The sequence below is a fragment of the Adiantum capillus-veneris genome, chromosome 15 (assembly GCF_014529385.1).
Source record: "Adiantum capillus-veneris isolate H3 chromosome 15, ASM1452938v2, whole genome shotgun sequence".
NCBI lineage: Eukaryota > Viridiplantae > Streptophyta > Polypodiopsida > Polypodiales > Pteridaceae > Adiantum > Adiantum capillus-veneris.
The window spans coordinates 103,699,510-103,716,389 of record NC_140945.1 but is presented as its reverse complement, the minus strand read 5'-3'; the positions used below and the strand labels follow the sequence as shown (position 1 = coordinate 103,716,389).

Genomic DNA, 16,880 nt, shown 5'->3' with positions numbered 1-16,880 from the left:
TAAGGAAGCCCTCAAGGAGGAGATCACCAAAGCCCTCACCGCAAGCATTGAGGACAAATTAGAGGCCACCAAAGAAGGATGGGTCGAAGTGGTCAAAAAGAACATTAAGAAGGTAGCAAGAGAGGAAGCCCAAAAAGATGAGGTACTCATCGTACACACAACCATCGAAGAGGAGAAGATGCGACAAGCTCGCCGTCTCAATGTGCGAGTGACCGGCATCAAAGAAGAAGAAGGGTCTACACCCGAAAGCGATGGGAAAGCTTTATGCAAGAAAGTGGGATACAAGGAAGAAGAGATCCCTTTCTCCAAAGTTTGGAGAGCCGGCAAAGATCCAAAGAAAAGAGCTCTCATCCTCCAATTCGCCTCCGAGGAGTCTCGAACTTCCTTCCTCCAAAAGAGGGTCATCTTGAGAGGGATAGACGGCCCCCCGATTTATCTTGATGATGACCTCACAAAGATGCAACAAGATCACCGTCGCGCGTGCATGCCTCGAGTCCACCAAGCCCGCAAAGAAGGGAAGAAGGTAGTATATCGGGATGGTAGGGTTATCATTGATGGCAAGACCATCGCATAGGGACTCGCGGCCTGTGGGACACACGAGGAGATTCATGTCACGGTTTGGAATTGCAATGGAGACCTATGGACACACCCAGAGAGACTTGAGGAGGTGATGAGAGGTCGAGACATCATTCTACTTACAGAGACACACGAGAGCCCGGAGAGAGGGTTACCACGGATACATGGATTCCAGTGGGAGTCTCTACATCGAGGATGTATGCGCCAGCACACCACTCGCGGCTCAGGAGGAGTGGCCATACTCTTTAGACAGGGGCTTCACAGCAGACTACAGATTGTTGCCCGGGACCCACAGGCCCGCTACATGTGGATTCGCCTCGAGCTCTCACGAGACAGGATCGTCTACATTGCCCTTTGCTATTTTGCTCCCACAGGCTCCAGATTCGCCCCTATTGAGCAGGAGTCACCGTACGCATGCCTCACGGAGGAGATTATGGAGTACTCCACACTGGGTGAAGTCTTCCTTATGGGAGACTTCAATGCTCGTACACGCAGTGAGCAGTGTGAGACATATGACCATGAGGACCCAGAGACACTACACACTCTAGATGAGGAGGCTACTATGAGAGACACAGCAGACAGAGCTCCAGTCACAGCTTACGGACGACATCTACTTCGACTTGGCTCCCAGCACCGTCTCGTTATTTATAACGGGATGGTCCAGTGGCCCACCTCAGGGGGCCTGACTTGTATGCCACATGGAGTTGCAGAAGGAGGGGGGAGTACAGTCGACTATATTCTGGGACCCAGGGAGGCTACACACCTTATCACATCCTTCACCATTCCACCCATACCCATCGGAGCCGACCACACATACCTCTCTTTCTCCATCACCGGAGATACCATCACACACAGCTCCACAACACGCACTCCACACACCACCATCCATTTCACACATGAGTTAGCCTCTATTTACTCGGCCAAGGTTGAACATGGCCTATGTCTCCTCCACCCATCCACACCACTCTCAGTTCTCACATCACATATCTCTTCCGTTCTCCACACTTCAGCTATTAGCTCTTTTCCACACACCACTCACACAGGACGCACTCCCCCCCCCGGGGCTATGCCTCAGAACCGCTGGTATGATGATGAGTACAGAGAGCTATACCGACGCCTCCATGCACGGCGAGCCTTAGGAGAGATCACAGAGAGAGAGGCCAGACGGCATATGAAGACGCTGACACGCCAAAAGCGGCGAGCATTCGAAGAGGCACAGGAGCTTGAGCTATACCGCCTATTCATGAGCATGGATAGCGCGACGGCATGGCGCACCCTGCGCGAGCCACGTCCGACTACAGCTATTGATGATCCACAGATATGGCATGATTATGCAGAGCGACTTTATGAAGTGCCAGGGCAGCCTCCTATTCCACAACCACACGAGCCTCGCCCCACGTGCTCCTCCTTCTTTACAGTAGAGATGGTAGAGAGGGCCATACGCCGCATGCAGCACAGATGATCAGCTGACCATACTGGATTACAGAGTGAGCACATCATTTATGCGGCCTCCACTATAGCCCCGTTGATTGCACATGTCTTCAACCGGGCTATAGGGGAGGGCTTTCCAGAGGAGTGGACACAGCACACCATAGTGCCTATCCACAAATCTGGCGACACCCTGGACCCAGGGAACTACAGGACTATCATGATTGGCCACACGATGGCCAAGCTATATGGAGCAGTACTTGAGGCACAGCTCAGCTGCTACGCAGAGATCGAGGGTTTACGAGCTCCAGGCCAAGCAGGTTTCAGACGAGCTTTCTCCACCATTGACCACATCTTCGTTCTGCGCTGCCTCATTGATGGGGCAAAGGCGCGGAAGAAGAGGCTTTACTGCTGCTTTGTGGACTTCCGCAAGGCCTTTGACACAGTCCCACGCGAGAGACTCTTCCAGCGCCTTCACAGCATTGGGGTACCAACAGAGATGATTTGGGCCATATATGCTCTATATGAGAGGGTGACGGGTCGGGTTCGTTGCCCAGGCGGTTTTTCAGAGACCATTGCTAGCACCATTGGTGTTAAGCAAGGATGCCCACTCTCCCCGACACTCTTTGGGCTATACATCGACGAGATCTCCGACTACATACTGCGAGCAGGGGGAGAGGGGAGCGACTTGGCAGGTACTCCGGTCCACATCATGTTATATGCTGATGATATTGTGTTGATTTCAGAGTCACCCGAGGGCCTGCAACGCCATCTTGAGGCCTTGGACGAATTCAGCACACACAGGGGGTTGACTGTGAACCTTGGCAAAACCAAGGTTATGATCTTTCACACATCCAGTGCAGTGAGGAGCGCCGCCACCTTCACAGCAGCAGGAGGACAGGTTGATGTAGTCACCTCCTATGTCTACCTTGGCATCACATTCACCAGCCTACCAGGACCCTTCACTATGAAGCAGGCTGCTGTTGACAGGCTCACCCGAGGATATGCAGCTCTGGCCATGCTAGAGCGGAGATGCCACCAGGCACACTTTCAGGAGCCCCGCACGAAGGGGTGGCTTTTCGACACCTTAGTCACCCCGGCCTTGATGTACTCGGCGGCAGTATGGGCACCAGGATTGACAGCTGACCAGTGGACACAACTTGAGAGACCACAGGTATATATGATCTCACGCTTGCTCCGCAGCAAGAAGACAGTGCCACACGACATTATTAGAGCCGAGCTCGCCACACCACCTATGGTTGTAGAGGCACTATTCCAGACAGTTTGCTTCATCCAGAGGATGAGAGAGCTACCTCCTGACAGACTTACCCGTAGAGCATTTGAGGCAGCTATACAGCTATCAGAGAGTGGGCATGAGAGAGCATGGTACTCACAGGTCAGAGCATGGTTTGAGGGACACGGTCTTGACATGGAGAGCCTACCACCATTCCAGTACGACCCCCACTCACCATATGTTCACCTCTCTCGCAGTGAGAGGAACTTAGTATTGAGACAGGATTTGTGGCAGCTATACACTAGGAGAGTCTGGGAGGCACCTAGCTTGGGGACGAGGATGTCAGATTACAGAGACCAGTTTCTCACCATATTGTCTGGGGGGTTCATACAGAGACCACGCTACATGGACACATATATGCCACATAGCTCACGGGTGGCGATTGGTCAGCTGAGAGTGGCTTCACACAGGTTAGAGATTGAGATCGGGAGACATATTGGTGTTCCCAGGGGGGAGCGAATCTGCAGAGCCTGCACAGAGGAGGTGGAGAGTGAGGAGCACTTTGTATGTAGATGCAGAGCATACACTGAGATCAGAGGCAGGTATGAGGCCCTATTTAGAGGACAGCCCACTCTCCGAGAGATCATGGAATCTCGAGATCAGAGACAGCTCGGACGTTTCTTACTAGAGATACAGAGCCATCGGGACACACTACTACAGCCACACACAGCTACACAGACAGAGGGGAGACAGTCGCAGCTCACAGACTTCTTTCAGAGGATTTCCGCCCCCCCCTCACCAGACACTCAGAGGGGAGTGACACTCCCACAGGCGGAGGTGAACCGAGCTAGACGACGACCACGAGTCACAGGCTACAGGGGCGCGAGCTCCCACCACCGACCGATCGAGGAGATCCGAGCCCGGGAGCGCCGTGCCACTGAGGAGCGAGTGGCTCAGATGAGAGCTGACCCGACAGCTTTCATCCGGGTAGCCTTGGCACCACACCCACCCATGTACCACATCTTACACCCCCCCATTAGTACAGGATGGAGCTAGATAGCTTGATGCATTCTCATGATTGTACTACCTTGAGCATACAGACATGCATATACCCCTAGAGATAGAGCTCCATCCCTCCTCAGATACTCCACTACCTACATTCACCTCAGTTTTGTATCAATTTTGTTTCATTTGTCTTTCCGATAGACGGATGACATACACACAATGTACATTTGATTTGTCTCATAGGCCGATTTCGGCCTGACATAGACGTTAAAAATCTTTCTTTCTTTCTTTCTTTCTCTCTCTCTCTCTACACCTAAAATCCCTCCCCACTCTCTCTCTACGCTCGGGCCGGCGGGGGGGTTGGAGCGCTTAGGGTTGGGGTTGCAGGGAGCAGTGGGAGCGGGAGCGGGAGCAGGGGGGCAGCACGAGGGGGAGGCGAGGGCGGGAGCAGCACGAGGAGGGGGGGGGGGGGGGGGGGGGGGGGGGGGGGGGCAGAGAGAGAGAGAGAGAGAGGCAAAGGATTTCTGTGCCATCTCAAAACCAGTACCCTCTGTGCTCACCACGCCTCCCTTTGCCGCCCACCTTGTTCCTTGTCCTTCGCTCCTCGCAGCCTTTTGCTGCTCTTTGCCTCCATGTTTGTGGTGGAGCTGGACATACGGCAACTGGATGTACACAGTATGTGGAATGTCCATAGCACAGACAATAGATATATTTCTAGGAGAGAGAGGAGACTCCATAGGAGTCTACAAGTAAACAGAGATCACAGACAAAGAAAGCTAGGAGGGAAACAGAGAGAAAGATGCATGGATGAAAGAGGCAGATAGAGGTTCCTGGATTACACAGGTCTACAGGTGCTAGGTCCTGCCTATAGATGCCCCCCTCCACGTACATCCTCCTCCTCGGTAGCTATACCACATGTTTTTCATGCAGCCGGAGTCTGAAAAGGCTTCTTGTTGTTGCTTTATGTAGCTTTATGCTGTATTCATGACACAGTATGAGGGTATTTTCCACCACCTGGATTTTAAAGAAAAGCATTTATTAGAAGACCTGAGAAATTGAAATTAAAAAATCAATTCAGATTTTTTTGTTTGATTATTTTTGAGATTTGGAGGGGCAGTGCTCTGTATTGATCGGCAATTTTGTAGATTTTATCTTATTTTGGGTGGGGCAGGGGTTGCTATGTCACTTTTATTTTTAATTTGAGCTACTTTGGTATATTGCCAGATCAATGATAGTTTGGTTATTCTTCTGTGTTCCTTTGTGCAGGATAGTGGTGGAAAAGTTCTCAAGCCTTGTAGACTTTTGGGTCACTTTTAATGAACCTCATGTTTTTGCAATGTTGACCTATTGTGCTGGAGCATGGCCAGGTGGTAACCCTGATTTACTTGAAACAGTTACTTCTGTATTGCCACAAGGAGGATTCAACAAAGCAATGCATCTGATGGGTGAAGCGCATCTGAAGGCCTATGACATCATCCATGACTTCTGGTAAAACTGACCCTGGTTTTGATTCGCATGTTGTTTGGTGACTCCCTTAGTTTTTTGCTGCTGATATTTTTTTTTGAAAACTTGTTGAATGTGGGTATTGGAATTAGAAGGGCTAGCTATCTATGCTAGAGTCTAGAACATAGACATAGTGTATGTATATGTCCTTGAGAAAAGTGATGGACACAGCAGAATAAACAATCAAACAGGCACATATGCACTTTCACATATGTGTGGAAAGGATCTTGCATTGTCTTGATACGGACAACAGGCACACACACACTGTGGGGTTTCCGCTTCCTGTGGTAAATGGCCACCAGTGGTGGTTTGGCCCTGCAGGGTGGTCTGTGATTCCTTCAAGAATGTGAGTATCGGATTGAGGGACTGGCTGTCTGCAACTCTTCACAGGGTCATGTGACTGGTGTAATTCTGCTCCAGTGGCCATGGAGGTACATCTTGGTCCCTCCTTTGAAGTGGAAAGTGCAAAGAGCCCTTCTCAGCGCTGTAACCGAAGCAGCCAAAAGATTCATCGAAGGATCTTCTAGACTTCTACTTAAGGGAGCTGTGGAATTCCTAGAAATTGTGGACTGAAAAACCCTTTCTGAATGATTACAGGCTTGGCAGATTGAACCCCAGGAGTTTACCTTGTGCTTGGTATTTGCACATGTGCATCTGAGTCGTTGGTAGTTTTGATAGGTGCTGAAGGGTTGATCCTGACAAGAGTGCTACTGGCAGTAGCAGATGTCTCCTCTGGGTTTGGAAGAGGAGACGAGAAGCACAGATTCAAGCCGACTAAGGAGAGTGCTTCTGACAGGATTCTTTTGCTCTGGCAGACACATTAAATATTCTTTGCTTTGTGTAGGGCAGAAGAGGCAGGAGGGTTGGTATGCATAGAGCACTGTTGACTTTTACTCAGGCAGAGCACTAGCGTGGCTAGGGCTGATTGTAGGGGTTCTTCTGGGACTTCTGGATATGACTGTGAGACAGCATGCGACCATAGAGGGGTGGTTACACACACACACACACACACACACACACACACACACACACAATAATTAGAACCCCCCAGGTAGTATGCCACCAGTGTTTGAACTTTTCTGGTTGCTTGGACATAGAGGGACTGTAGGAGGAACTTTTGGTAATGCCTGGCGACTAGTCTTTGAAATAGAATTGAGAGAAATGAAATGAGATGAAATGTTTATTTATGTCTACAAAATGCTAAATACCTTTGAGACCTGAAAATCACATCATCATCATGTGATCCAAATGTCAAGTACTTGGCATCATTACATGTAGTGCAGCAGATATGATTGAGAGTTCTAGAAGATGCTCTGGGCCTAGATATGTGGGGAGAATGGGCTTGGTGCATCACATCAGGTCCTGCCCTCATTTATGAGTGTGAAGATTGCAGTTTAGGGATCTAGGACCTAGGAGAGGAAAAGAGAATTACAATAGTGTCCTTCCACAATTCCTTGAGTGCCGGAGGTCATTGTAGCCAGCACGTCTGGACCTTGTTGTGCATGGGCTATAGAGGGAGGACTTCTTGGAAGAGAGGGCAAACCTAATGGTGGGAGGTCATTCTGCTTGGAGGCCAGCTTTGATCAAACTCACTTGCAGTAGCAGAGCTATATGCTGGCAGTATGGGCCAGTTGAAGTAGCAGTCTAGCAGAGTAGTTGTATATTGGCTGTACAGGCCGCTTGCTTAGCTCTTCCCTTCACTTGCTCCCTGCTATAGACTATAGTGGTGTATTTCATGCACCATAATTCACTCACTGTTGTAATTTTTACTGTTGCCTCTTCAAGGTAAGAGCCCGGAGCCGTAGTTCATGAGAAAATTCTCTTACTAGTGGAAGGATCGTTTTCCCAAAGAAAAGGTTTCCAGGAAAGTTGACTTGTGGCTTGAATGCAGAATTTAAGTGTCTTATATTCATATTAGGCATTGTTTGGATTGTCAGGAATTAAGGTGCCTGTAGGAAATTCAATTGCACATGCTATAAAGGCATGGGGTGTAAGTGTTTTAGTGATGGTTATGAAGATTCCTCCCTCAGATGGCCTTCGACGAAGGCGCACAATGGAAGAAGGAGAAAGAGAACTTAAACGCAGAGATATTAGCACTTAAGGCAAACTCACAGACACTCATAGAAGAAGTCTCAGCCCTCTAACGGGAGCTTGTTGACAGAGCAAGCATTGGACTAGAGGAAGGTGAATTTCAGCCCTTTGTGATAGAGGAAATCAAGGTAATCAAGGAACAGGTAAGGATGATCAAAGAGGAAGAGAAACTGAGTGTGGTGAAGACGTCTTCATGGGCGGATATGATAACAAAGACACAGAAGAAGGTGGACGAGGCCGAAAAATGGATTGAGGTCGCTAAGAAAGGGAAAGGTAAGGAAGCTCCTTGTACACCGACGCTTATCAACATAACCCTCGAAGAGGAACAAAGAACGCAGATGCGGCCTCTACATGTGAGAGTGACCGGCCTCAAGGACATAAACAATGTGGAGAAAGAGGTCACAAGTCTCACATCCATGATGGGGGTGGGGAAGCCTTTTGTAATGGAAATGGCCTATGAACTTTGAGAATAGCGGAATTAAGAGAATTAGAGTGAACATTTTTGTGAGATTACTTTGAGAATATGGAGGGTGAACTTAATTGATGGTAGCAACATAAACATAGCCCGTAATGAACTTGGCATGAACAATACTTTTGCAAGAGAGAGAGTATTAGAGAACATGACAATAGATGAGGACCGGATTTACTTGGAGCCGGTCCCCCCTCCAAAAGGCGTTTGTATTATAGATTCTCCCATCAAGAGAGACTTTGTTACAATACAATCTTTGTGTTCCTTGTGACCTTGGAGATGCTATGAAGATGGAAAGCTTCATGCATCACGAGCTTAACATAAACATTGCAAAAAGCATTAACTATTCCAAGCGTCAGTCCCAAGGCCTCAAACACCTTCGAAGGTGGAGAGAGATAGCGGGGAATGAGGATAGGGAAGAGGAAGAAGAAACATTCCATAGGAGAAAGAAATAGTTCCTCACTTATCATCACTCTTCTTGCTTAGCATAGCATAATAGCATTGTAATGAAGATGAAGAAGATGTCAAGCTTAAGCATTGAAGCATGGCTCTTGGTTGGATTTGCATTCCATAGCCAAGAGTGTTGGTGTAGGCTCTCCACTTCTCAACAAACTTGGAGAAGGAGATGGGAGCTCTTGCATTTTGCACACAATGAATGTGTGTGTGTGTCTTGGAGAGTATACCCCCCCTCTCATGCTTGGTCCACCTCTCTCTCTCTCTCTCTCTCTCTCTCTCTCTCTCTCTCTCTCTCTCTCTCTCTCTCTCTGTGCAGCAGCGCGCATAGGGTGAGCAGTAATGTGCAGGTGAGTCTCTGTGTGTGTGTGTGCGCGCGCGTGCGCGCGTGGGTGGCGCCTCAGAGCACCCTGAGGGGTCGCCTTCATCCACGAGCCTACCCGACTGTGGGGGCAGTGAGCAAATACGCTATCACTCAAGAGCAGGTCAGGGGGTAGCAGATAGGACCCTTATCATTACAGGTTTCGGGGCTCCAGACCTTAGGGCAGCGCCCTCAGGTTACAGGTTGCAGGTGCGGGGACAGCAGGCACGTCCCACAGTGGGGGCTGATTTTGGGTTCCAAGCTCCAGCAGAGACAGGCCGCTTGCGGGGCTGGTTATCGCACGATCATCAGGGAGCATTGCTGCCTGTGGTCTCCTTGCACAAGGGGGGCTTCGGGCGTTACTGCTTACTGTTAGACAGAGGAGCAGCAAGGGGCTGTTCCTGGTTGTCAGTGGCGCCCGTACTGGGCTGTGGTGCAGGTCCTCTTCGCGAGTACAGAAGGGGGCAACGGGTCAGCTACACAGGGAGCGAGTGGGGCTCTGGCAGAGGTGAGGTGTTGCCGCGAGCTTTTAGATTCCATCTACAGGTGCAAATGACCGTAGTATAATACAAGGGGCTGACCCTCTCGACTTTTGGGTGAATATTGGTTGTGCGCCCGCAGTGGGCTGTGGATGTGAAGGTACCCGCATCAGGTTGTCCAGAGCGTCGAGTTGTCTTCGAGGTCTCTTGAACGATAAATCATGGAAGCAATCTCCCCTGCACAGGACACGGAACCCGTCAATGTCTCACCTGTTTGCAAGTCACGAGTAAAGGCAACCTTCATGCTGACGAACAAGCGGATGGCGCAGATGGAGTGGAAAATGAAGGAGTGGGAAACAGAGATGAAAGGATGGTGGAAGGAGAAGGCCAACCTCTTTCAGATGGTCTTTAATGAAGACACACAATGGAAGAAGGAGAAAGAGAGCCTTAACGCAGAAATACAGACACTCAAAGAAGAAGTCTCAGCCCTCAAACAAGAGAACCCAAACGCCGAGATACAGACACTCAAAAAAGAAGTCTCAGCCCTTAAACAGGAGCTTGCTGATAGAGTAAGCAGTGGACTAGAGGAAGGTGAATTTCAGCCCTCGGTAATAGATGAAATCAAGGAAATCAAGGAACAGGTAAGGATGATCACAGAGGAAGAGAAACCGAGTTTTGGCAAAGACATCTTCATGGGAGGAGATGATAACAAGGACACAGAAAAAGGCGGACGAGGCCGAAAAATGGATTTAGGTCGCCAAGAAAGGGAAAGGTGAAGAAACTCCTTGTACACCGACGCTTATCAACATGACCCTCGAAGAGGAACAAAGAAGGCGGATGCGAACACTGCATGTGAGAGTGACCGGGCTCAAGGACATAAACAATGTGGAGAAAGAGGTCACACGCCTTACATCCATGATGGGGATGGAGAAGCCTTTGCACACAAAGGCATGGAGGGTAGGTAAGAAAAGTGATGGCACGGGGGAGTCTTCAAAAGGGAGAGCTCTCATACTACGCTTTCCCTAGTTTTCAAAGGGGAGAGCTCTCATACTACGCTTCCCCTCGTTGGAAGAGAAGAAGGAATTCTTGAGGAAGAGGCCTAGTCTCAAAAAGACAGGTATTTTCCTCGGTGATGACCTGACTCTCTCACAGCTCGCACATATGAGAGAGGTAATGCCAGAGATTACAGCTACAAGGGAGAAGGGAAAGATAGCCTTCTACAGAGATGGACGGGTGGTGATTTTAGAGCGGCGCATTGCATGACGGTGCAAAACCTATGGAACCACACTGAAGATGGCTACCTGGAATTGTAATGGGTCTATGAGGTTGGACGTGGGTGCATTTGAGGACAATTTCAAAGACAAGGATATTGTATTCATCTCAGAGACTCATCAGGCCCCTGGACAGGTGATGCCACATGTGGTAGGATACAGATGGGAGACAGCTCACAGGACAAATGCGAGATCTAAGCATGGGAGCAGAGGTTCAGGAGGAGTAGCAGTGCTATTCAGAGAGGAATTACAACCATTACTGTATATTGTATGAAGAGATGGTCGTGCTAGATATATGTGGGTGAGACTGAGAGCTGACACAGGTCGATTCCTATATATTGCCATTTGTTACTTTCCTCCCAGTACATCAGTGTATGCTGTATCCAGAGGGCAGTCACCTTTCTCTATACTAGATGATGACATATGGGAGTTTTCTAGGGCTGGTGATATCATTCTCCTTAGGGGACTTCAATGCCCGAATGGGCAACTCGCAGACTGTCTTCTACGACACTTTAGATGAGATGCTTAGAGAGCTGGATGTGGGTGAGTTGGGACTTGACATATGCTCAGATGACAGAGAGCAGATGGAGTATGGAAGATACCTCATAGAAATGATGACTACACATGGATTAGCCATACTTAATGGTTTACAACGATATCATGGAGCAGCCGGTTTCACATGCTTTCCACACAGACATGGGGCTAGTACAATGGATTATGTTATGAAACAACCGAGCTTTGTCCCCTGCATCCAAAATTTCATAGTGGGAGCCAGGCTAGTGGACATAGCAGTAGATTATGCTCTCTTGACACTGTCCGTTAAATTTCAGTATAGTACAAGCCAGACATCAGGAGGTAGGACACATAGCCGCTATACATTTACATCAGAGACTGATTTCGTTTATACAGAGGAGATCTGGGACCGTCTATTGGAAGGCACAACTGGCACAAATGGTACAGGCCTCTCAGTGGAGGAGTGCACCACTCTATTGACTGAGACACTGCATGGGGCTGCATTAGTGGCATACCCACACACTCAGCCGCGGGCAAGAGACGGCATTCTGGGAGCATGTCCCAGAATAGTTGGTATGATGAGGAGTGCAGAGAGATGAGAGCCCAACTTCAGAGGGATGTTCTTTTAGGAGTCATCACTTACAGACAGTCTCGGATTGCTTTCCGACGCCTTGTGCGACGGAAGAAGCGAGCTTACCTAGCTCAGATGGATCGAGACTTATATCAGATGTTCTTGAGTAGGGACTCAGGAGAGGCATGGCGACTCTTCCATGAGCACTCCCACCCCCAGTGATTACTTCACCTGATGTGTGGGGCCAATATGCAACATCATTACATACGGTTCCTGGACAAGAACCCCTTCCAGACCCTTCCAAGCCTTGTCCAGGCGAGCACTTTCTTTACATCTGAGATGGTACAAAGGGCCATCGACAGGATGAGGACCGGGAAGGCATATGATCATGACGGTCTAGTAGCGGAGCACTTTATACATGCCAGGGATATGCTGATGGGAGGTTCTCGTAGTGTTGTTCAATCGTGCCATGTGTGAGGGGTTACACGAGACTTGGAGGTTGTCTAATATTGTGCCCATCCTCAAGGCTGGTGACCCTACAGAGCCTGGGAACTACCGCACTATTATGGTTGGACACACATTGGCACGGTTGTATGCATCTATCCTGGAGCAACACTTGAGTAATTGGGCAGAGGACGAGGGTGTACGAGCAAAGCGTCAGGCCGGCTTCAGGAGGGGTTTCTCCACTCTTGATCATATTCTGACACTCAGGGCCATCATTGAGGAGGGCAGAGCACATGGGAGACGGATCTATTGTAGCTTTGTGGATTTTCGCAAAGCATTTGACATGGTATCAAGAGCTCGATTGATGCGCAGACTACAGGAGATGGGGGTGCACATAGAGGTGATTTGGGGGATTATGGCTTTGTACTAATTAGTGATTGATGGGACATGTACGCACTCCGAAAGGGGTATCTGATTTAGTTCACTCTACTGTTGGAGTGAAACAGGGCTGCCCATTGTCTCCTACTTTATTTGGTATGTATGTTGATGAGGTGTCTGATTACATTGACAGAGAGGGTGACAGGGGTGCCCAGCTGGCAGGGACGTAGATCCCATTGTTGCTATATGCTGATGATATTGTGCTGATATCTGACTCACCAGAAGGTATGCAACGACATTTGGATGCACTACCCAGTTTTGCAGAGGATAGTGGATTGTGTGTAAACCTAGGTAAAGCCAAGGTTATGGTGTTTAACACCACACCGCAATGGGTCAGGAGATGAGTACCTACTTTCAAATATGGTCAAGAGATTGTGGAGTATACAGATGCATACACTTACTTGGGGGTAATCTTTACTTGGCCGAGATTTTCTTTGAGAAGAGCAGCAGAGACTAGACTAACTAGAGCTGGTGCGGCTCTGGGAGGAATGGAGAGGATGTGTTCGCAAGTTGAGTTCCAGGAACCTAGGACAAAGTTATGGCTCTTTGATACTGTGGTTGCCTCTACTATGTTATATGGGCCGCAGGTTTGGGGACCTTCTGTAGGCCAGGATGGTTGGAGGCGTATGGAGAAGCCCCTGGCATCTATGATCTCTCGGCTGATTAGAGCCAAGGCTTCTGTACCGCATGATATCATTCGAGCGGAATTAGCTGCCCCCCCCCCCCCCCCCCCCCCCCGGAGATTGAGGCGCTTACCAGATCAGTCTCCTTTATACACAGTCTGTGGGATACTACCAGAGACAGATATGCCATGGTGGCTCTAGAGTCCTCCAGACAATTAGCTCTTAATGGAGATACATCATGCTGGTATGCACAAATGGCATCACGGTTTCAGACACATGGCTTCACCATGGACAGATTGCCTCCTTTTTAATACTCTACAGGTACCCTTGAGGTCTCTGACGTGGGTAGAGATTAATAGACGCATTTGTCAGGATCTGATCCAGCTGGACACAAGGAGGACCTGGATAGAGCTGATACAGGAGTTGGACACAAAGATGGCTTTCTATAGAGACCATCTTCTCCACTTCATGGAGGATGGGTTTGTGATTCGACCTAGCTATATGGACACACATCTTTCTCATGGTTTGCTTTGTGCCATTGGCCAGATACGCACGTCCTCACATCAGCTCGAGATTGAGATTGACAGATTCAGAGGGACACCAACAGATAGCAGGATATGCCGCTTATCCCATCTAGAGCCAGAGACAGAGGTACATTACATATGTCACTGCACAATGTACTATGGGATACGAGGTCGTTTTCATTGTCTATTCAGAGAAGGTTATGGGCCTCTATCTAGGGTCATGAGTTATGAGGCTTAGAGATGTCATGGGCTATATCTACTTGAGTTACACAGGCATAGAGAAACTTTACTGAGGAGAGCTGAAGAGAGACCACCCCAGAGATAGATCACAGATTTCTTTACACTAGATATTGTACACCCAGAAGAACAGACAGAGGAGCAGCCAATAGTGGAGAGGTCTGCTCGCACTACTGGCATTCTCATAGACCGAGCATTGGAGCTAGAGAGATCTAGACGACCCCGATGGAGAAGAGGAGCTACATAGTTTCAAAGGAGGCTACAGCAAAGGATACGAGCCATACTTTTTCGTCGTTTAGAGTGTAGATGAAGATGGATCACTATGAAGGTGGATTCTCTACTTCCCTCCCATATTGTCTACACATTGTACTGCTTAGTTCACACATTTCGCGCCTTTCACCTTTCACATCTATCAGCTTAGTTTAGGATTCCGCAGTATTTATATTGTGTTATCCTAGTTTAATTTATTTTGTTAATCTGACTTTGTATCAGATACACCGCATTGTAACTTTCTAGTCTCATAGGTCACTTTGGCCTTTTGAAGACGTTAATATAACATTTCATTTCATTTCATTTCTCTCTCTCTCTCTCTCTCTCTCTCTCTCTCTCTCTTACTATTTTATTATTTCCTTTGGACATGTTTCCTCTTTTTCCTCTTTGAAAAAAAAAACTTAATTATATATTTATATGTATCTAAATTCTCATTGGACCCCTTTAAAACCTATCCAATAGCATTCAAACACATCATGAGGGCCACTTGTGGAGGATCATTTGAACATGTGTCTTTTATGCTTATTAAGTCATTTGGTTGAATGGAATACTTCAAGGACTTATTCATTCAAGCATGGCACGTTCATGTCTCTTGAGAGTTATCTATGAATTGAATACTTCAAGAACTTTAATCATTTAAGCATGTGAGAAACACCTCAAGCTTTTGGGTAAAGTTCCCACTAAAACTTAAGCAAGCCAACAAGCACCTCATGCTTGGGTAGGATTCCTACCTCAAGGTCAGCCCTAGCTTGCTTAAGGTGAAAGGACTTTTGAACACTAACTTTTGGAGGTCCTTAATGAAGCTAACCCTACGGTCTTTAAGCTCCATTAGGCAGCATTGCTCTTTGACCATCTCTCATTTGGACCCCTTTATCATTGGTCGCGTATTGAGATAGATCCGTAAGCACAGGTCTATATTCTAACCCTTGTTCCCGTTTATATCTCACATTAAATGATCGATTTAATATGAGAAAATCATTCGGGTTGGTTAGATATTAGATTTATGTCATTACCTCTCTCTTGAAATCAGTTGTCCTCGACTATGAGGTAAAAGAGATAAAGCTGTAGTCATTAGTCAAATTGTCTTAGCGGGTAGAGGATCCCTTTTTACCTTACGACATCATTCCAAGATGGATGACTAATCCATTCGGTGCTTGAGAGACATAGCTGCCGCAAGCATGTCTTCTCTTTAGTCCATTTCAACCCTTAGTAGAGTGATATATTCTACATGGTGTTTGAGAGACGTCGTCATCACAAACATGATTCGGAGTATGTATACTACTTAAATTTTTGCACAATAAAGAGAGAATTAGTCTTATAAGACAAAAACATTGATCATTTAAAAGAAACATGTATATTTGCTTACTCTAATGTAACATTGTAAGCGGTGGTTGACAAGGTTCATACTATCCTTAAGCTGGATTCCTTGCATCCATCTAGCATCTTCAAAAGGATAATTTTTGAACTTAATGAGATACCGTCGGATAATCTTACCATGTCGTAGTATCTATCTTCATGCCGAAGGATAGCTTCGGGTTATAGCACCTCTTCTTGGTCTTCGGTCTTCAATAATTGGTTTATTTGGAGGCCCCCCTTTGTAGGGCTTAAGTAGGCTCACATGAAAAGCATTGTGTATGAGCCAATGGTTAGGCAACTTGAGTTGATAAGCCACCTCATTGATTGGCTTCAAAATTTAAAAAGGACCATAGTAACTTTTTGCTAGTTTAGTATAATACTTTTGATGGCCCATAGAATTTTTGCCTGTCGTTTGCCTCAATCAAGCCTTAGGAAACTTAAGTAAGACCCAATCATTTTCTTTGAACGTTAAGGTCCTCCTGTGCTTGTCAGCAACATCTTTTTGCCTTAGTTGAGAGATTGATATAGCCTCCTTAATCTTTTGAAAAGATGCTTGCAGGTCACGGCTATACTCATCAGCAATGAAGATCTTCCCATGTGCTTTAAGTAGCAAGGGACTTTTAGGTCTTCCCTCTATGATTTCAAAAGGTGCTTTCCCGTAGAAGTATAGATAGTATTATTATACGCATACTCTACAATAGGTAAGTACTCTTCCCATTGTGAGCGTTGTTCTACTTCTCTAACATAGATCTTTAGTATATCAAGAATCGTAAGATTGGCTATCTCACTTTGGCCATCTGTTTGTGGGTGATAGGCCGAAGAGAAATTCAATCTTGTACCTAGAGTTTCGAAGAGACCTTTCCAGAAATTACTGGTCATTCTAGGATCTCTATCTGACACGATGGATGTTGGCAAGCCATGGTGTTTGAAAATCTGGGATATGAAGAGAGTTGCCATTTGGTGTGCCTTAATAGTCTTCTTGACAGGGATAAAGTGTGCTTGCTTGCTAAACCTATCGACTATTGTCCATATTC

The 16,880-nt window shown here is 47.5% G+C and overlaps 1 protein-coding gene across 3 annotated transcripts in view; it reads left to right on the top strand.

Annotated features, from left to right (window-relative positions):
• The window catches only part of SFR2 (Glycosyl hydrolase superfamily protein), a 78,254-nt gene that overhangs the window by 38,442 nt on the left and 22,932 nt on the right, over positions 1-16,880 (top strand). For all 3 annotated transcript variants that reach the window (XM_086482894.1, XM_086482895.1, XM_086482896.1), the window contains exon 6: positions 5,510-5,731. In XM_086482894.1, the coding sequence (XP_086339020.1) occupies positions 5,510-5,731 (222 nt within the window). The remainder of the gene's footprint in view (positions 1-5,509; positions 5,732-16,880) is intronic.